General features: G+C 47.0%; 1 protein-coding gene across 3 annotated transcripts in view; it reads right to left on the bottom strand.

Moving 5' to 3' along the window:
- The window catches only part of SFXN5 (sideroflexin 5), a 425,941-nt gene extending 403,926 nt beyond the window's left edge, over window positions 1-22,015 (bottom strand). For all 3 annotated transcript variants that reach the window (XR_010785791.1, XR_010785792.1, XM_066572844.1), the window contains exon 1: window positions 21,687-22,015. Coding sequence is in view for 1 of the 3 variants with exons in the window: in XM_066572844.1 (XP_066428941.1) it covers window positions 21,687-21,830 (144 nt within the window). In the remaining 2 variants the exon portion in view is untranslated. The remainder of the gene's footprint in view (window positions 1-21,686) is intronic.
- Window positions 22,016-22,484: the final 469 nt, after the last annotated feature.

The following is a 22,484-nucleotide window of genomic DNA, read 5'->3' as shown; positions in this document are numbered from 1 at the left end:
TACTGGAGGGGGTTCAAAGAAGGGCAACTAAACTAATACATGGAATGAAGGGACTGGAATACCCAGAGAGGCACCAAAACTGGGACTATTCACCCCGGAAAAAAGACGGCTAAGGGGCAACCAAATAACTCTGTATAAATACATGAGGGGACGATACAAGGATCTCTCCCATGATCTGTTTATACCCAGGACTGCGACGGTAACAAGAGGACATCCGCTACGTCTAGAGGAAAGCAGGTTTCATCACCAACACAGAAGGGGGTTCTTTACTGTAAGAGCAGTGAGACTGTGGAACTCTCAGCCAGAGGAAGTGGTGATGGCAAAATCCATAGAGGAGTTTAGGAGGGACTGGATGTTTTTCTGGAGAGGAAGGATATTATAGGCTATAAATCTAAGATTATTTGTTAATCCGGGTATACAGGCAGGTAGGAACTATTAGGGGTTGATCCAGGGAACAGTCTGATTGCCATTAGGGAGTCGGGAAGGAATTTTTCCCCTAAAAGGGCTAATTGGCTTCTGCCCTTGGGGGGTTTTGCCTTCCTCTGGATCAACACAGGAGGATAAGCAGGCTGGACTAGAGGCACATTGTCTTCATTCAGCCTAACAAACTATGTTACTATGTAACGTAGGGCGGTGCGGGGCCGTGGATGAGGGATCCAACGTAGGGCGGTGCGGGGCCGTGGATGAGGGATCCAACGTAGGGCGGTGCGGGGCCGTGGATGAGGGATCCAACGTAGGGCGGTGCGGGGCCGTGGATGAGGGATCCAACGTAGGGCGGTGCGGGGCCGTGGATGAGGGATCCAACGTAGGGCGGTGCTGGGCCGTGGATGAGGGATCCAACGTAGGGCGGTGCTGGGCCGTGGATGAGGGATCCAACGTAGGGCGGTGCTGGGCCGTGGATGAGGGATCCAACGTAGGGCGGTGCTGGGCCGTGGATGAGGGATCCAACGTAGGGCGGTGCTGGGCCGTGGATGAGGGATCCAACGTAGGGCGGTGCTGGGCCGTGGATGAGGGATCCAACGTAGGGCGGTGCTGGGCCGTGGATGAGGGATCCAACGTAGGGCGGTGCTGGGCCGTGGATGAGGGATCCAACGTAGGGCGGTGCTGGGCCGTGGATGAGGGATCCAACGTAGGGCGGTGCTGGGCCGTGGATGAGGGATCCAACGTAGGGCGGTGCTGGGCCGTGGATGAGGGATCCAACGTAGGGCGGTGCTGGGCCGTGGATGAGGGATCCAACGTAGGGCGGTGCTGGGCCGTGGATGAGGGATCCAACGTAGGGCGGTGCTGGGCCGTGGATGAGGGATCCAACGTAAGGCGGTGCTGGGCCGTGGATGAGGGATCCAACGTAGGGCGGTGCTGGGCCGTGGATGAGGGATCCAACGTAAGGCGGTGCTGTGCATTGAGATGAGGGATACAATGTAAGGCGGTGCTGTGCTGTGGATGAGGAATACAATGTGGGGCGGTGCAGCACTATGGATGAGGGATACAATGTAGGGTGGTGCGATGCTGTAGATGAGAGATATAATGTAGGGCCAGGAGGTGCTGCGCATTCAGATGAGGGATACAATGTAGGGCAGGCGGCGCTGTGGATGAGGAATACAATGCAGGGTGGACCAGCAGAGAGCAGTGTTCTGGTTTCTGAGTGTAGGAGGCAGACACTGGACTGTAGGGGGTCTATGAGAGAGTGCTCTGATAGATTGCTTGTAGGCACTGGAGTAAACCAGGCGTTCTAGCAGTTTGGAGATAAAGGGGAGATTAGAGATGGGTCGGTAGTTGGCAGCGTCAGTCGAGTCCAGAGTCCGTTTCTTTAGCAGTGGGGATATGATGGTGTGTTTGAATGAGGAGGGGAAGATGCCAAGGGACACAGAAGAATTAAATTAAGTGCCGAGGTGGGAGATAACCATCAGGGAGAGGGACTGGAGGGGGTGCAAGGGGGAGTGGGAGCAGACATTTTCCAAAGATTATACGGTATTAAATGGTGCCATTGAAAACTACAAGTCATCCTGAAATAAACAGCAAGTCCTCATGCAGCCACGGCCGTGCGAAGACCAATAGAAAACCTGAAACATCTCCAGTACTGAAGGGGTTAAAGTGACATCAGTGTCCTGCAGCAGGAAGAAGATCGGGCACAAGCATCAGGGAGCAGGACTACTTGTTCCACCAGTCTGATCTGGCTCGCAGGAAGGTTTCTTGCCCGGATGGCCCTTTAAGGCTTGAATCGCAGCGCCAGAAGTAGTCCGTTCTCTAGACTTCCAGTTCTCTTTGCATCTACTTCTGACTTTGATCTGCTGGACCCCTGGCCCTGAGAAAAGATTCCACCCCAAGGCAGTGGCTGTACTACCAAGACATGCTCTTCTCTGCACTGCTCTGTGACAGGCAGATGCTGATCATGTGAGCAACACTGGCCAATCAGAAAGCAGGCATAGTGTGGGTAGTATGACAGTGTGGGGACTAGGAGTCTAAACATTGTGTTAGCCATCATGGGAGGACAAAACAAGAGACCCCGAACTGTCAGATGGGAGCGACATTGGATCAGAGGTCCAACAGGAATTGTACCGCCGGAGCGGGATCAGAGTGGCGCTTTACTGACCGGGCCTCAACTTCCACTCACACTATACTGCTCCTATACATCTACTAGGGAAGAAGGAATACTTGTAGGCTCCATGAAACATGTTCCACTGATTTACTAATAGCAGTTATATTCTTGTACATAGGGGCAGTATTATAGTAGTTATATTCTTGTACATAAGGGGCAGTATTATAGTAGTTATATTCTTGTACATAGGGGGCAGTATTATAGTAGTTATATTCTTGTACATAGGAGGCAGTATTATAGTAGTTATATTCTTGTACATAGGGGGCAGTATTATAGTAGTTATATTCTTGTACATAGAGAGCAGTATTATAGTAGTTATATCCTTGTACATAGAGGGCAGTATTATAGTAGTTATATTCTTGTACATAGAGGGCAGTATTATAGTTGTTATATTCTTGTACATAGGGAGCAGTATTATAGTAGTTATATTCTTGTACATAGGAGGCAGTATTATAGTAGTTATATTCTTGTACATAGGGGGCAGTATTATAGTAGTTATATTCTTGTACACAGGAGCAGTATTATAGTAGTTATATTCTTGTACATAGGGGGCAGTATTATAGTAGTTATATTCTTGTACATAGGGGGCAGTATTATAGTAGTTATATTCTTGTACATAGGAGGCAGTATTATAGTAGTTATATTCTTGTACATAAGAAGCAGTATTATAGTAGTTATATTCTTGTACATAAGAAGCAGTATTATAGTAGTTATATTCTTGTACATAGGGGGCAGTATTATAGTAGTTATATTCTTGTACATAGGGGGCAGTATTATAGTAGTTATATTCTTGTACATAGGGGGCAGTATTATAGTAGTTATATTCTTGTACATAGGGGGCAGTATTATAGTAGTTATATTCTTGTACATAGGGGGCAGTATTATAGTAGTTATATTCTTGTATATAGGGGGCAGTAATATAGTAGTTATATTCTTGTACATAGGGGGCAGTATTATAGTAGTTATATTCTTGTACATAGGGGGCAGTATTATAGTAGTTATATTCTTGTACATAGGGAGCAGTATTATAGTAGTTATATTCTTGTACATAGGGGGCAGTATTATAGGAGTTATATTCTTGTACATAGGGGCAGTATTATAGTAGTTATATTCTTGTACATAGGAGACAGTATTATAGTAGTTATATTCCTGTACTTAGGATCAGTATTCTAGTAGTTTTATACTTGTACATAGGGGGCAGTATTATAGTAGTTATAGCCTTGTACATAGGGGGCAGTATTATAGTAGTTATATTCTTGTATATAGGGGGCAGTAATATAGTAGTTATATTCTAGTACATAGGGGGCAGTATTATAGTAGTTATATTCTTGTACATAGGGGGCAGTATTATAGTAGTTATATTCTAGTACATAGGGGGCAGTATTATAGTAGTTATATTCCTGTACATAGGGAGCAGTATTATAGTAGTTATATTATTGTACATAGGAGGCAGTATTATCGTAGTTATATTCTTGTACATAGGGGGCAGTATTATCGTAGTTATATTATTGCACATAGGAGGCAGTATTATCGTAGTTATATTCTTGTACATAGGAGGCAGTATTATCGTAGTTATATTCTTGTACATAGGAGCAGTATTATAGTAGTTATATTCTTGTACATAGGAGGCAGTATTATAGTAGGTATATTCTTGTTCATAGGGGGCAGTATTATAGTAGTTATATTCTTGTACATAGGGGGCAGTATTATAGTAGTTATATTCTTGTACATAGGGGGCAGTATTATAGTAGTTATATTCTTGTACATAGGAGGCAGTATTATAGTAGTTATATTCTTGTACATAGCAGTATTATAGTAGTTATATTCTTGTACATAGGGAGCAGTATTATAGTAGTTATATTATGTACATAGGAAGCAGTATTATAGTAGTTATATTCTTGTATATAGGAGCAGTATTATAGTAGTTATATTCTTGTACATAGAAGCAGTATTATAGTAGTTATATTCTTGTACATAGGGGACAGTATTATAGTAGTTATATTCTTGTACATAGAAGCAGTATTATAGTAGTTATATTCTTGTACATAGGGGGCAGCATTATAGTAGTTATATTCTTGTACATAGGAGCAGTATTATAGTAGTTATATTCTTGTACATAGGGGGCAGTATTATAGTAGTTATATTCTTGTACATAGGAGCAGTATTATAGTAGTTATATTCTTGTACATAGGGAGCAGTATTATAGTAGTTATATTCTTGTACATAGAAGCAGTATTATAGTAGTTATATTCTTGTACATAGGGGGCAGCATTATAGTAGTTATATTCTTGTACATAGGAGCAGTATTATAGTAGTTATATTCTTGTACATAGGGGGCAGTATTATAGTAGTTATATTCTTGTACATAGGAGCAGTATTATAGTAGTTATATTCTTGTACATAGGGAGCAGTATTATAGTAGTTATATTCTTGTACATAGGGGGCAGTATTATAGTAGTTATATTCTTGTACATAGGGAGCAGTATTATAGTAGTTATATTCTTGTACATAGGGAGCAGTATTATAGTAGTTATATTCTTGTACATAGAAGCAGTATTATAGTAGTTATATTCTTGTACATAGGGGGCAGTATTATGGTAGGTATATTCTTGTACATAGGGGCAGTATTATAGTAGTTATATTCTTGTACATAGGAGCAGTATTATAGTAGTTATACTCTTGTACATAGGAGGTAGTATTATAGTAGTTATACTCTTGTACATAGGAGGTAGTATTATAGTAGTTATATTCTTGTACATAGAGGGCAGTATTATAGTAGTTATATTCTTGTACATAGCGGGCAGTATTATAATAGTTATATTCTTGTACATAGGAGGTAGTATTATAGTAGTTATATTCTTGTACATAGCGGGCAGTATTATAGTAGATATATTCTTGTACATAGGAGGCAGTATTATAGTAGTTATATTCTTGTACATAGAGAGCAGTATTATAGTAGTTATATTCTTGCACATAGGAGGCAGTATTATAGTAGTTATATTCTTGTACATAGGGGGCAGTATTATAGTAGTTATATTCTTGTACATAGGGGGCAGTATTATAGTAGTTATATTCTTGTACATAGGGGGCAGTATTATAGTAGTTATATTCTTGTACATAGGGGGAAGTATAGTAGTTATATTCTTGTACATAGGGAGCAGTATTATAGTAGTTATATTCTTGTACATAGGGGGCAGTATTATAGTAGTTATATTCTTGTACATAGAGAGCAGTATTATAGTAGTTATATTCTTGTACATAGGGGGCAGTATTATAGTAGTTATATTCTTGTACATAGGGGGCAGTATTATAGTAGTTATATTCTTGTACATAGAGAGCAGTATTATAGTAGTTATATTCTTGTACATAGGGGGCAGTATTATAGTAGTTATATTCTTGTACATAGGGGCAGTATTATAGTAGTTATATTCTTGTACATAGGAGCAGTATTATAGTAGTTATATTCTTGTACATAGGGGGCAGTATTATGGTAGGTATATTCTTGTACATAGGAGCAGTATTATAGTAGTTATATTCTTGTACATAGGGGGCAGTATTATAGTAGTTATATTCTTGTACATAGGGGGCAGTATTATAGTAGTTATATTCTTGTACATAAAGGCAGTATTATAGTAGTTATATTCTTGTACATAGGGAGCACTATTATAGTAGTTATATTCTTGTACATAGGGGACAGTATTATAGTAGTTATATTCTTGTACATAGGGGCAGTATTATAGTAGTTATATTCTTGTACATAGGGGCAGTATTATAGTAGTTATATTCTTGTACATAGGGAGCAGTATTATAGTAGTTATATTCTTGTACATAGGGGCAGTATTATAGTAGTTATATTCTTGTACATAGGGGCAGTATTATAGTAGTTATATTCTTGTACATAGGGAGCAGTATTATAGTAGTTATATTCTTGTACATAGGGGACAGCATTATAGTAGTTATATTCTTGTACATAGGAGGCAGTATTATAGTAGTTATATTCCTGTACATAGGGGACAGTATTATAGTAGTTATATTCTTGTATACATTTCTGCAGTAGGGTTGTTTAATAATTTCGTACCGTTTGTTTTCTGCAGCTTCTTCATATTACAGTATATAGAAACTGCAGACTGAGTCATCAGGAGATCCGCCAGTGAGGCAGGACTTACTGTGCAGTTATTGTCGGTTCTCTTGCACTTTTATCAGATAATATATGTTTTCTGGTGATAAATCAGCCTATTAGAAGGTACAGGAGATGAGAGAACAGAGGCAAACTAAATCTTCATGGCAGCTGCACCAACGGATCTCCTACTGAGACTCGGTTTGCAGTTTTTATATATTTTGATATGTAGCAGTTATAGAGAAGAAACCGTACACCATTTTTAGTTACACTTTATTGTAAAAGTGATCTGCCCAAAATACAGCATTTATATGCCAAAAACCCCCCAGAAGGCGTCCGCAGCCAAATCCCCATAACCTATAGTTGTAACGATACTCCCGGGCCTGGCAGGAAAAGGTTAACTCGGCAGTGGCAGCATATTGTCCCCGCCGGCTGGATGCGTAGGCGGCGCGGCTGCTTTATTATTTCTTGTATTTTTATGCTCCTGAGAGATTATTTCATCAACACAGATGAAATGTAAATGATTAAGATAATGCAACATATTTCGCTCCCTTAATCATACAGCTTGAGATGAACACTTTGCGCGAGCTGCCAACATCCTGTCTCCTGCAACTGCGCATTTCCCAAAGACAGCATCTTGTGACCGGTCAGGCGGGACTCCGGAGCGCTTCCTTCTGAGGGTGCTCCGAGACATCTTCCAGGGTCCAGCGCAACAGAATCCCCTCAAACTCCGTTCTTGGGGACCCCAAAACCAATGAGTGAAAATACGAAGTTTAACTCTTTGGATCTTGGAAGTCTTTTCTGGACAGTTGAAGTCTATGAGCTGCTGGAGGACGGCGGGCATCCACTGGATCCACGTAAGCACATTATAATGCCCCTTATTGGCAGTGGTCAGGTAATGTGGCATTGGTAGGACCCCACTAAGATGCCAAAGTGGGAAACTGCTGGAGCTCAGTCCTCAGATATCCCAGGACCAATGGGTAGGGGTGTCCACACCACAGCTGGGACCTCCAAGTCATAAGGCACACGGTCACTTCTTCATGAGGGCCACGATGAAAGATTTTATATGGGCAGCAAACACTGGTCATTCCTCAGGAGGGTTCGCAACATCAAACATCACCATACTGAAGAACGGCACTATAGATACAAGCGCGCAAATCAGCAAGTTCAAGTCCCCTGTGGAGACTACATGGAAAGGAGGAGGAAATGAAGAAAAAGAAAAAGTTTTCTCTAAAGTTAAAAATGTAATAAATATATATTTTAGGGGGAAAACAAACAAACAAACAAACAAACTCTTTTTTCCATAAAAATATTAAATGATTAAAAATTGAAACGATTGGAATACAGAAAAAAAAAAATTAAAAAAATTCTCTGGTCCTAAGGAGTTTCAATGACAATTCACAGGAACCTGTAAGAGGCATCGTGCAGCGTCCCCGACCCACTACAGACCCAAGATCCTGCAAAGAAAGAACTCCCACAGATCTAATGTTACTCTTGGCAGTGCTCTAGTACCCTGTTGTACCGCCTCTAGCTTGGATACAAGATGTGATACGGGAGGGCATAGAGGCTCTAGTACCCTGTTATACCGCCTCTAGCTTGGATACAAGATGTGATACGAGCAGGCATGGAGGCTCTAGTACCCTGTAGTACCGCCTCTAGCTTGGATACAAGATGTGATACTGGCGGCATGGAGGCTCTAGTGCCCTGTAGTACCGCCTCTAGCTTGGATACAAGATGTGATACTGGCGGCATGGAGGCTCTAGTACCCTGTAGTACCGCCTCTAGCTTGGATACAAGATGTGATACAGGCGGGCATGGAGGCTCTAGTACCCTGTTATACCGTCTCTAGCTTGGATACAAGATGTGATTCGGGCAGACATGGAGGCTCTAGTACCCTGTTGTACCGCCTCTAGCTTGGATACAAGATGTGATACGGGAGGGCATAGAGGCTCTAGTACCCTGTTATACCGCCTCTAGCTTGGATACAAGATGTGATACGAGCAGGTATGGAGGCTCTAGTACCCTGTTATACCGCCTCTAGCTTGGATACAAGATGTGATACGGGTGGGCATGGAGGCCCTAGTACCCTGTTGTACCGCCTCTAGCTTGGATACAAGATGGGATACGGGTGGGCATGGAGGCCCTAGTACCCTGTTGTACCGCCTCTAGCTTGGATACAAGATGTGATACGGGTGGGCATGGAGGCCCTAGTACCCTGTTATACCGCCTCTAGCTTGGATACAACATGTGATACGGGTGGGCATGGAGGCCCTAGTACCCTGTTGTACCGCCTCTAGCTTGGATACTAGATGGGATACGGGTGGGCATGGAGGCTCTTATACCCTGTTGTACCACCTCTAGTTTGGATACAAGATGTGATACAAGCAGGCATGGACGCTCTAGTACCCTGTTGTACAGCCTCTAGCTTGGATACAAGATGTGATACAGACAGGCATGGAGGCTCTAGTACCCTGTAGTACCGCCTCTAGCTTGGATACAAGATGTGATACTCGCAGGCATGGAGGCTCTAGTACCCTGTAGTACCGCCTCTAGCTTGGATACAAGATGTGATACTCGCAGGCATGGAGGCCCTAGTACCCTGTTGTACCGCCTCTAGCTTGGATACAAGATGTGATACGGGTGGGCATGGAGGCCCTAGTACCCTGTTATACCGCCTCTAGCTTGGATACAAGATGTGATACGGGTGGGCATGGAGGCCCTAGTACCCTGTTGTACCGCCTCTAGCTTGGATACTAGATGGGATACGGGTGGGCATGGAGGCTCTTATACCCTGTTGTACCACCTCTAGTTTGGATACAAGATGTGATACAAGCAGGCATGGACGCTCTAGTACCCTGTTGTACAGCCTCTAGCTTGGATACAAGATGTGATACAGACAGGCATGGAGGCTCTAGTACCCTGTAGTACCGCCTCTAGCTTGGATACAAGATGTGATACTCGCAGGCATGGAGGCTCTAGTACCCTGTTGTACCGCCTCTAGCTTGGATACAAGATGTGATACAGGCAGGCATGGAGGCTCTCTATTGGTGGTCTGTAGGGGGCATCCTGAGCCAGGTCACCTTGTGTGCCTCCATTCACTGGTCCCAACACCTCCTAACAGTCTGGTCAGATGCTCCTCATTACTGGTGGTCTGTAGGGGGCGTCGTGAGCCCGATCACCTTGTGTACCTCCATCCATTAGCCCCAACACCTCCTAACAGTCTGGACAGATCGGCTATTGGGGGACAATTCATCAATCCGACCATCCAGCTCCTCACACCCCAATAATGCGCCCCCCTCTGGTAACGGGTGAAATCTCTTCTCTGCGTCGTAGAGGCGTCTAGTGGCCAACAAGCTCTACAAGTGGAAGAAGAGGTCACTACACACAAGGAGCCTCTGAGAGCCTCTTATAGGCCAAGGGGGAACCACTTTTAGGGCCTCCGGTGACCGTCCATCTAATCACCACAACTCCCATCATTTACAGATATGTCTGAGATGGAACTGCAGGACGGGGTCTACAGTAACACGGCAGCTTCTTCGGGAAGAAGGAATAGGGGGGGGGGGGGGGGGGGGCAGAGTATTTTTGGGGATGAGCTTTTAATATATCTTTAAAGAGGCAGAGGAATCCGCCACATTCACCAACACCACACTAATGCTTTATGTGCCGCTCTGCAGTAGCGCCATTTCACAGATCCTGCACCACAAACCAACATTAAAAAGGGTTACAGCCGCGAACACGGACTTGTCATTTCCCCTGTTGGCATACACACCGTGCTGAGGCTGAAGAATGCCCCCTGTAGGAGAACAATGGTCGTTCCCCTATTAGGCGCAGGGTTTTATCCTTACTCCGTACGTTCCCAGTGTCCTGCCAAGATCTCTGAGCCTCAGCTGCACCGTCTGCCATAAGAGGCCGCCAATATGTCTCCCCGTGCCCCTCCATCAATCCAAACTGGACATCACACGTCATGGCAGCTCGCGCACGTTGCCTCTAAGCGGCCCGATAGAAGCGCTCATCTGGTCAACTATGTGGATGCAACAGATTCGGACCCTTTATGGATCTGCCCCCCCCCCCCCCCTTTATCAGCCCCCATCTAATGGCGTTGGGCTCTTCAGGCCTTCAGATCCGCAGCGATTACTCCCGATTCCACTGGGTGATGAAGCCCTCCTGCAGAAATACCGGCCCCTGCGGACAGGAAGCTTCTTGTAGTTGTTGCAGATTAGATGGCGGTGCTGACATGTTCTGACCGGCTGACAGGAAGGGGTCAGCGATTCATGCTGCTTGTGCCAAATTCTGCCCTCCCATCAGCAACAGAAATCTGCATCCATCTGACCAGGAGATGTTTCTCCGCTGCTCAGGGATACAAGTTTTGCGCTCTTTTGCCCGCTGGAGTCTTTCTGTTCCTCTTAGACACAATGGTGCTGGAACTGGTCGCCCGCTGTTATACCATCCGTGCGGAGGAACGGCGAGTTGTGCGTTCGGACACGTTAGTTGGAGCTCCAGCGTTGTAGTTAGCTGACTGTGCAGCCTGTTGGTCAGAGCGATTCCTGACATCCTCCTCCGACCCCTTTCAGTGAGGAGTTTTTTCCGCAGGATCCCCTTCCGTTGGATGTTTCCCTCGATCGCGCCATTCTCAGTATACTCTCCACACCGTTACATGAGAAAACCCCCGCGGTTGGCAGTGAGCCCCCGGCTAGTCCAGCATTGATGACCGGCCTCATTAGAAGTCGCTCCGATCGCTGGGTTTTCCCATCTAATGTGGGCTCACCCTGAAACTGATCAGCGGAAAACTTGTAATTTTTTTGCCGCACCCCAGGGTCATGGGGGGAAATTACCGTACAGGGAAGCGCCAATCATGAGGCGGCCGGGGCGCTAATAAAGGGGTGGGGGCTGTAATATAGGAGCCATTCAGCCAACAGTACCGAATAGTACATCTATTCTATATCCCATAAACGGCGTGAACGAGCGAGTCTCCGTATGGATACAGGACCTCTGCAGCCAATTATAGCCCTTCGTGAAGGCTGTGCTGGAATCTAGTCCACGTCTATCATCTCCCGTCCTCCGCGCGCCCAGAAATTAATCATATGATTGAGCCTCATTTAGCAGCAGCTGAGTTCAGCAATTAGCAAATTAACAGCTTGGCAAATCCTCTGCCACGTTGGGCTCGTGGTCAGAACGAGAAGGAGTCTTTCCTGGATGCGCGGCAGACGTTGGAAGAATTCCTCGCAGTCATAAGGAAAGTTCGCCTTTATTTAATGCAAGCGAGTCTGTGTTGGAGAGAGCCGGTCGCTCCTCGCACAACGCAGCTCCATCCTCAGCATGTTTAGATAGAAAGCACCTAATGGGATCCAAACAACGGGAGGCAGACGGTGAGGAGGCACCCGATGTACGCCGCGCCGTGGGAGGACTCCTGAGGAACGGCTTCTGCAGTCGCCCCCTTCTGTCCTTCCTTCGTCGGTGCATTAGGTATTCATGTTCTTTGGACAGCCAGTAGATAACTAATATCTGTTCCCAGGGTGACAAGTCATGTGACAATACAACACACATCGCCGACTGCTAAGTGACCTTCCTCCCCACAAATGTGTTTCAGTTCATCAGTATTTCTGGGATGCCTTGTGCGCACAGTGCTCTCCATAGGGTGAGGACGGCTTCACACGGATGTAAGTGTAATTGAACACACCTTAGTGTAACGTCTTTGTACTACATACCAGGCTGTTTTATGTGCTTATCAAATGTATTTTACTGCACCTTTTCTGCCCACAAGCCACGTTGATCTGCGTGGGCAAACGTACGGATTGGGATGGCTAACCAGTTGTGTTCTTCATCCAGCGCAGTTACAGCGTTTCACATCTCTTGGATGTTGCACACACATTTACGCATCACCATTGACTCTTATGGGGACCTTTGTTGCACAAGTAGATCGTGCTCTCTCTGCCTAACTTTATTGCGGGGCCAGAAGGTGCGCGTAAAATACACATATGGGAAGGAACCCGCCGACATCAATAGGTTCACTGTCTATTATGCGTGCAAATATGTCCACGTGAAGTGGCCTTAGGGTCAGGACACTAACATTCCAAAACACAAGTTGATTCCTTGTGTATGGATCGTTGTCTTGTGGCATCACCCAACGTCTCTTTAGCTGGAGGTCCTGGATGCTCATCCTCCTGTAAGATGCTCCAATCCACCTTACAAGTCATTGTTCTCTGAATGATCACAAGACATCCAGACCCTGAGGAAGGAACCACGATTGCCCAAAACCACGATGCCCCGCTCCAATCCCATTGCCCCAAACCACTATGCCCCGCTCCAATCCCATTGCCCCAAACCACTATGCCCCGCTCCAATCCCATTGCCCCAAACCACTATGCCCCGCTCCAATCCCATTGCCCCAAACCACTATGCCCCGCTCCAATCCCATTGCCCCAAACCACTATGCCCCGCTCCAATCCCATTGCCCCAAACCACTATGCCCCGCTCCAATCCCATTGCCCCAAACCACTATGCCCCGCTCCAATCCCATTGCCCCAAACCACTATGCCCCGCTCCAATCCCATTGCCCCAAACCACGATGCCCCGCTCCAATCCCATTGCCCCAAACCACGATGCCCCGCTCCAATCCCATTGCCCCAAACCACGATGCCCCGCTCCAATCCCATTGCCCCAAACCACGATGCCCCGCTCCAATCCCATTGCCCCAAACCACGATGCCCCGCTCCAATCCCATTGCCCCAAACCACGATGCCCCGCTCCAACCCCATTGCCCCAAACCACGATGCCCCGCTCCAACCCCATTGCCCCAAACCACGATGCCCCGCTCCAACCCCATTGCCCCAAACCACGATGCCCCGCTCCAACCCCATTGCCCCAAACCACGATGCCCCGCTCCAACCCCATTGCCCCAAACCACGATGCCCCGCTCCAACCCCATTGCCCCAAACCACGATGCCCCGCTCCAACCCCATTGCCCCAAACCACGATGCCCCGCTCCAACCCCATTGCCCCAAACCACGATGCCCCGCTCCAACCCCATTGCCCCAAACCACGATGCCCCGCTCCAACCCCATTGCCCCAAACCACGATGCCCCGCTCCAACCCCATTGCCCCAAACCATGATGCCCCCTTCGCCCAGCTTCACAGGGGCTGAGGTTTCGGTATGTGTGCACTGTGGCGCTATTTTTCCTCCAACATTATTTGTGCTAAGCGGTTCCACTTTTGCCTCATCCATCCATCCATCTAGAACATTTCCCACAAACATTAGGAAGCATCCGGGTGGTCTCGGGCAAACTTGAGATGGGTCACAATGTGTTATTGGCCTTCTGCTTCTCTTATGGTTAACTTCCATGATCCCCATAGTTGGTCCTTATCAAGTAGAGGAGGCATGGACAGAGGCCTCTGCAGCCTGCAGACTCTTCAGTAGGTCCTCCACTGTCCCTCTTGGGTTCTTCAGCCCCTCTTTCAGGACCCCCATTGTACTCTTGGAGTGATATAACAGGACGCTCCTGGGGAGAGTAGATCAGTCCTGAATGTCCTCCATCTATAGACCATAACCATGGACTGATGGACACCTGGGAGCTTAGAAGTTTATTCCAGCTTCATGTAGCTCTAGAACACGTCTTCTGAAAGTTGTTTTCATTGAGGCGTGACGCACACTGACCAATCACTGAGAAGAACAGCTCTGTGCCTTGTGTGCTTTTATTTATTGGTCAAAGCCCCTGTGACACCAGCACTGCCATCTCATCTGTAATCAGCTCTTGGAGAAGTCAGTAACAGAGGAACACCTTTTTCTCACACTTATGGCTACTGCCTGAATGCAAGGACCGGATAGGTTTTCTGATCCTACTGCCAACTTGTACGGGCATGGTTATCGGGCTATAGACTTCAAGGTGGGGTAGTCTAAGAGGCTGTGGAAGCAGCTGCCGGAGGACACCCTTATTGAAAGAGATTTAAGAAGGGTATCGTGTCTCCTTAGTTAGAGCACCTAGAAGGTGTGAGGAGACTTATAAGCTATGCTCCTCTGGGAAATATGTAAAACGGAGAGATGGTACAATGCCTCTACAGCACCACCTATTGGAAGGCAGCATACCTGCAAGTCAACGCCGGACCTTTTAACAAGTCTTGCGACAATGATTGGGAATTATAAGCCAAAACCAGATTCACAATTCCCAATCATTGTCACAGGGCTTGTTAAAAGGGCCGGCATTGACTTGCAGAAATGATGCCTTTCAATAAGTGGCGCTGTAGAGGTATTGCTTCATCTTGCCCTTTGCATAGTGAAAGACACTTGAGCACTGAACTTCCCATCAAATGCGGCAGAATCGGCAACAGAGCTTCCAACAGTGTGGAGATCCTTAGTGGTGTAGAAAGAAGGCCGGAGGGTCGTGTCAAGGACTCTAGCGGGGTCAGTCTCTGCATTGTCTAGCTGGGGAAATCCTCCATCAGTCATCATTAGAGAGGTCCTCCCCTATCCACAGCACAACCACACGGAGGGGGCCAAGGCTGCCTTTACACACAACCATGTCGGAGTTCACTCGTTTGCTCACGGCATCACTCAGTCCTTCACATTCATTGTACAAGCGAGCGATATTAAACCAAACGAGCCAACGGCGATCATCACGTCTGCATGACTTATCGGTCATTATTCCATCGTCGGCCCGGTTTACAATTATCTTTTATTTTTGGTCATTTAAACGATTGTTAATAATTGTTCCCTGTAAGAGGGCCTTTAACCCCTTGAGTGGCACGCCCGGAAATTTTCCGGGATGAGCTCCACTGCCCATAGCGATATAGCCCAGAAGATTTCCGGGCTATGTATCACTATGGGACCTGCAAAGAACAATGCCATAAGCTGTGGCAGTGCGCTCTGCCTGCACAGTCCCACACATAACAGCGCAGGACTTTGAAAAAAGAAGCAGGAAGATATTATCAATTTGCCGTCAATTTCCCGCTTCCATTTTCAAAGTCCTGCACTGCTTTGTTTACAGGTTCCTATGGAGACCATCGAATTCTCAGAAGCCAGCCGATGGTCTCTATGGCAGGGAGAGCTGGTACTTGGCTGTCAGAAGACAGCCAGGCACCAGCTTTACACAGCAGAGAATGGAGAAAACCTCCGATCTCTGCTGTGTTAACCCTTTACATGCCGCGGTCTATGTGACTCCAGCATGTAAAGGGCTGTCACCATTGGACCCCTTTACTTCTCTTCTTATTTTTTACTTTGTAAAAAATTAAAAACAAAATTACACATGTGATATCCCTGCGTCCTTATGACCCAGAGAAGGAAGATAGTACATTTAACCCCTTAATGACGCGGCCCCCTCCCTCCCCCCCCTTTCTTCTTTTCCTCCTCCTGTTTAAAAAAATCATAACTCCTTCATTCATCCATCGACATCGCTGTATGAGGGCTCGTTGTTTTTTGCTGGACTAGTTGTATTTTTCCATGGTGCTATTTAATGTACTGAAAAACTTTTTACTCCACTTAGGATTTAGTAAATGGAAAAAAACCAAAACAACAACATTCCGCCATCTTTCGGTGCGTCTTGTTTCTACGGCGCATAAACTGCAACAAAAATGACCTGATAGCTTTATTGTGCGCGTCGGTACGATTACTGCGATACCAAACCTGTAGAGGGTTTTTTTTGCTGTACTGTTTGTATTTTTTTTCAAAGACATTTAATTTTTTTAAATTATTTTCTGCCATCTTCTGCGCGCGATAACTTTTTTATTTTTTCATCGACATAGTTCAGCGAGGGCTCATTTTTTGCGGGACGTCCTGTAGTTTACGATCGTACTAATTTGGAATACATACGACTTTTTGATCGCTTTTTATTGCATTTTTTCTGGGAGACAGGGTTACTGAAAAAGTGCATTTGTGGCGTTCTTTATTTTTTTTTTCCGGACTACATTCACCGTCTGCAGTAAATAATGCACTACTGTGATAGATCGGACTTTTACGGATGCGGCGATACCAAATATGTATTTTTCTTTCACGATTTAGATTTTTTTTTATCATCAATATGGCAAAAGGGGGAGATTTAAACTTTTATTGCTTTTTTTTTTTTTTTTTTCCAACTGTGAAAAAGTTGTGAAAAAGAAAAAAACTCTTACAATTTGGTATTGGCATAATCGTAGCGGCCGGTAGAATAACTATAATATATTATTTATACTGCAGTGAAAAATAAAAAACAGCCAGAATTACAGATTTTGTTTATCTTGCAACTAGAAGAAAAATGGAATAAAAAGCGATAAAAATTTTACATGTCCCAAAAAATTAGGCCTATTTCAGACGACCGTATATCAGCCAGGTTTTCACGCCGGCCGATATACGGCGTCTCCCTCTGCAGGGGGAGGAGGCTGGAAGAGCCCCCTGCACTATTTTCAATGAGAGGAGGGATGGGGGTGGAGCTAATTCACAGAACTTAACCCCACCCCTATCCCGCCTCTTCTCATTGCAAATAGTGCAGAGGGGTGGAGAGGGGGTGGAGAGCAGGCAGAGAGGGGGCGGGAGCTCAGAGCCCTGCTCCCGACTCTTCCAGCCTCCTTCCCCTGCAGAGAGAGACGACGTATATCGGTCGGCGTGAATACCCAGCTGATATACGGTCGTCTGAATGCGCCCTAAGATAAATGAAGCCTGAAGTTCATCCTGCAATAAACACGGCCGCCTAGAGCGCTGGCGATGGGAAATAACATTATTACGGCTCTTGGAATGTGGAGACACAAAAGCAAACCTTTAAGAAAAAAATGTTTTAAACGTACAAAAATAGCAAAATAAAACCTGTATAAACCCGATATCACCGGATCATGTGACTCAGAGAATAACGTTATCGCACTATTTATTCTGCACGCCGAACGCCGTAAAAAGGAAATCCAAAAGACAAATGACAGAATTTCTTTTTTCCCCCCAATCTCTCTACAAATTTTTTTACAAAAGTTCTGCAATACATTATATTTACCCAAAAATGATGCCATCAAAAAGTACAACTTGTCCCGCAAAAAACAAGCCCTCATACGGCCGTATCAGTGGGAAAATGAAAAAGTTATGGAACGAGACTGGGAAATTAGTTGAAATTAAATGATTGGCCCATGTAAAGAACCTGCCCTGGTGGGTCTGATGGGGAGTGGGTAAGAAACCCGCCACTGAAGGGGTTAAAGAACCTGCCCTGGTGGGTCTGACAGGGGGGTAAGAAACCCGCCACTGAAGGGGTTAAAGAACCTGCCCTGGTGGGTCTGACAGGGGGGTAAGAAACCCGCCACTCAAGGGGTTAAAGAACCTGCCCTGGTGGGTCTGACAGGGGGGGGTAAGAAACCCGCCACGGGGTTACCGCTCCCCCCAGCAGTGAGGAGACAGAATGGACTCACAGGCACACGAGCGCTCCAGTCACTGTCAGTGGGATTCTGCCGGTAGCCAGCGGCGCCATTGAAATGAATGGTGGGCTGACCACACAGGAGCAGCCAGCGCTCCCTTCATGGTGACATCACTGTGGGGAAGAGGCGACTCCTGCAGTGGCAGAAGAGTGGGAAATGGGAGTCACATTCAGGGGCGAGACCCCCCAACCAGGAAGCTCTCCCCTGTCCAGTGGCATCGGCTAAACTGAGGTGCAAAGACTAAGAAATCCACCCGTTCTTCGCCCCTAGCACCCACAAGGACGTCAGATTAGCAGGTGGAGGTCCCCAGATGTCACCAAAGACAGCAGGTGCCCCGAAGGGAATGTGGGACAGAGTGGCCACCAGGGGGGAGAGGTCGCAGTCAGGAGCTGGACAAAAACGTAATCCAGAAACCAATGTCCGTATCACACGGAGGGTAAGGCTCTGGGCTCGTGTATCCACACGCCTACCACCTCTCATGGCTGTATTACATGCTTCCTGTCATCTCACATGTGTCCTGGTGTATCCGCGCACCTATCTCCTCTCATGGCTGTATTACATGCTGCCTGTCATCTCACATGTGTCCTGGTGTATCCGCACGCCTATCACCTCTCATGGCTGTATTACATGCTGCCTGTCATCTCTTATGTGTCCTCGTGTATCCGCGCGCCTATCACCTCTCATGGCTGTATTACATGCTGCCTGTCATCTCCCATGTGTCCTGGTGTATCCGCACACCCATCACCTCTCATTGCTGTATTACATGCTGCCGGTCTTCTCACATGTGTCCTGGTGTATCCGCGCGCCTATCACCTCTCATGGCTGTATTACATGCTGCCTGTCTTCTCATGTGTCCTGGTGTATCCGCGCACCAATCACCTCTCATTGCTGTATTACATGCTGCCTGTCTTCTCACATGTGTCCTGGCGTATCCACACGCCTATCACCTCTTATGGCTGTATTACATGCTGCCTGTCATCTCACATGTGTCCTGGTGTATCCGCACGCCTATCACCTCTCATGACTGTATTACATGCTGCCTGTCATCTCACATGTGTCCTGGTGTATCCGTGCACCCATCACCTCTCATGGCTGTATTACATGCTGCCTGTCTTCTCACATGTGTCCTGGTGTATCCACACGCCTACCACCTCTCATGGCTGTATTACATGCTGCCTGTCATCTCCCATGTGTCCTCGTGTATCCGCGCGCCTATCACCTCTTATGGCTGTATTACATGCTGCCTGTCATCTCACATGTGTCCAGGTGTATCCGCGCACCCATCACCTCTCATTGCTGTATTACATGCTGCCTGTCTTCTCACATGTGTCCTGGTGTATCCACACGCCTACCACCTCTCACGGCTGTATTACATGCTGCCTGTCTTCTCACATGTGTCCTGGTGTATCCACACGCCTACCACCTCTCATGGCTGTATTACATGCTTCCTGTCATCTCACATGTGTCCAGGTGTATCCGTGCACCCATCACCTCTCATGGCTGTATTACATGCTGCCTGTCTTCTCACATGTGTCCTGGTGTATCCGCGCGCCTATCACCTCTCATGGCTGTATTACACGCTGCCTGTCTTCTCATGTGTCCTGGTGTATACGTGCGCCTATCACCTCTCATGGCTGTATTACATGCTGCCTGTCATCTCACATGTGTCCTGGTGTATCCGCGCACCTATCACCTCTCATGGCTGTATTACATGCTGCCTGTCTTCTCACATGTGTCCTGGTGTATCCGTGCGCTTATCACCTCTCATGGCTGTATTACATGCTGCCTGTCATCTCACGTGTCCTGGTGTATCCGTGCGCCTATCACCTCTCATGGCTGTATTACATGCTGCCTGTCTTCTCATGTGTCCTCGTGTATCCGCGCACCTATCACCTCTCATGGCTGTATTACGTGTCCTGGTGTATCCGCACGCCTATCACCTCTCATGGCTGTATTACGTGTCCTGGTGTATCCGCACGCCTATCACCTCTCATGGCTGTATTACATGCTGCCCGCCTCCTCTTATATGTAACATATTCTATGTCCTGCCATGTCAGTGTATATTGCTAAGTGTATTACTTCTTCACTCTACCGTTTTACCTCTGCTTACAATAAGGCTAACAGTGGATATGTCTCCACCGTCATTGTGTTGCAGGGAAGGTTATCTGCCGGTCTACTGATGCTCCACTCGTAGGGAGGACAGAACGGTCCATCAAACTACAAGTGAGGACAGTGATGTAACTGCCCCCGGACCTCCGCCGCGCCGCAGACCTCCGCCGCACCGCGTCTCACCTCTAGGGGTGGAAATCCGTGAACCTCCCATGCTATAGGGTGGTGGCTGACCACCAAGTAGAGAGCAACATGGCGACGGGCTGCCGCAATTACCACTGCTCGCCCGAGGACCCCCGAGATCATTGGAAGACCCTCAGGTTTCCTCGTAACTCACCAAGAAAAAACAGCTGGCGTACAAATTCAGGAAAAACCCGACGTGAGCGGGAGATACGATGTGACCTGTATGACGAGTGACCGCAGGCCGCGCCGCACCCCGCTCGTAAATACCACGGCACCTGAGGGGCGTATACAGACCTGTATACTGCTCTACAGGACAACCTGTGGCGGCGTATATAGGTAATATACAGGACACCAGCGTATACAGGTGAGCTAATATACGGGACATATATTACCCGGCGTATACAGCTAATACACAGGACACCTAATATACGGGACGTATATACCAGCGTATACAGGTGAGCTAATATACGGGACACATATTACCCGGCGTATACAGCTAATACACAGGACACCTAATATACGGGACGTATATACCAGCGTATACAGGTGAGCTAATATACGGGACACATATTACCCGGCGTATACAGCGAATATACAGGACACCTAATATACAGGTGAGCTAATATACAGGACACATATATGTCCCGTATATTAGCTCACCTGTATACGGCGGTATATACGTCCTGTATATTAGCTGTATACGCCGGGTAATATATGTCCCGTATATTAGCTCACCTGTATATTACCCGGCGTATACAGCTAATATACAGGACACATATACCGGCGTATACAGGTGAGCTAATATACGGGACACATATATACCGGCGTATACAGGTGACCCAATATCCAGGAACCTAATATACAGGTGAGCTAATATGCCTGACACCTAATATACCAGTGTATACAGTTATACTAATATACAGGACACATATATACCGGCGTATCCAGGTGATCTTAATCTACAGGACGTATATACCAGCGTACACAGGTTACGTATATCCAGGTGATGTCCTCTGCACAGGGTTATCCCACACCGCTATACACAGGACAGCTCACACTCTGCATCCCCATACTGACCGTCTCTCACTGACAGCTCCCGCCCCCTCATTAATAACCACGCCCACTAATAGTAGAACGTACCAATCATGACCATTCCCGGTTCCCGTACAGCCTTCCCTCATCCTGAGCGACAATCACCGCAGCCAATCAGGCGTGGCAGAGCAGGACGCGGAGGTGGAGTCAACCGGCAAAACACAGCGCCCCCCAGTAGAGGGATGTGTCATGCGGAAGAAGCCGGCTGTGGAAGAGCAGCACACGGACACTTACCTGCTCGAAGCGCGGTCTCCCCAAAACAAACGGATGGTCGTCCGGCGCCATGTCAAGTCTCCGCGGTGTGTTGGTCTCCCCCGCCGCGGGGGGTGCCGGGAGTTGTAGTCCTGGCGGGGACTCCCCGACTCCTTCTGCCCTCATCTCTCGGCTGCTACCGCTACTCTCTGGGATGAAGCAGGAGGAGCGCCAGGCTCCGCCCAGACGTGTGACGTCAGACGTCGGCAAGCGCTAGGATTCATGGGAGATGTAGTCCGGATGACCAGCAGTGGTCTAGTCAGAGCAAAACTACGTGACAGCTGAGTGCAGTGCGCCCTATAACCTGCTCAAACGTACCCACCGTACTGGACGCCCTGCTACACCACATCATTGTGTCGTGCAAACGGTGACTTCTTATCGTGCATCCTTAATGTCATGCAAGCATCAATATCATCAGTGTCTGATTTCTGTATTATACTCCAGAGCTGCACTCACTATTCTGCTGCTGGAGTCACTGTGTACATACATTACTTATCCTGTACTGATCCTGAGTTACATCCTGTATTATACCCCAGAGCTGCACTCACTATTCTGCTGGTGGAGTCACTGTGTACATACATTACTTATCCTGTACTGCTCCTGAGTTACATCCTGTATTATACTGCAGAGCTGCACTCACTATTCTGCTGGTGGAGTCACTGTGTACATACATTACTTATCCTGTACTGCTCCTGAGTTACATCCTGTATTATACTCCAGAGCTGCACTCACTATTCTGCTGCTGGAGTCACTGTGTACATACATTACTTATCCTATACT

Source organism: Eleutherodactylus coqui, chromosome 7 (genome assembly GCF_035609145.1).
Source record: "Eleutherodactylus coqui strain aEleCoq1 chromosome 7, aEleCoq1.hap1, whole genome shotgun sequence".
Classification (NCBI taxonomy): domain Eukaryota; kingdom Metazoa; phylum Chordata; class Amphibia; order Anura; family Eleutherodactylidae; genus Eleutherodactylus; species Eleutherodactylus coqui.
Note: the sequence above shows the minus strand (reverse complement) of the source record. Positions and strands in the feature narration are given on the sequence as shown.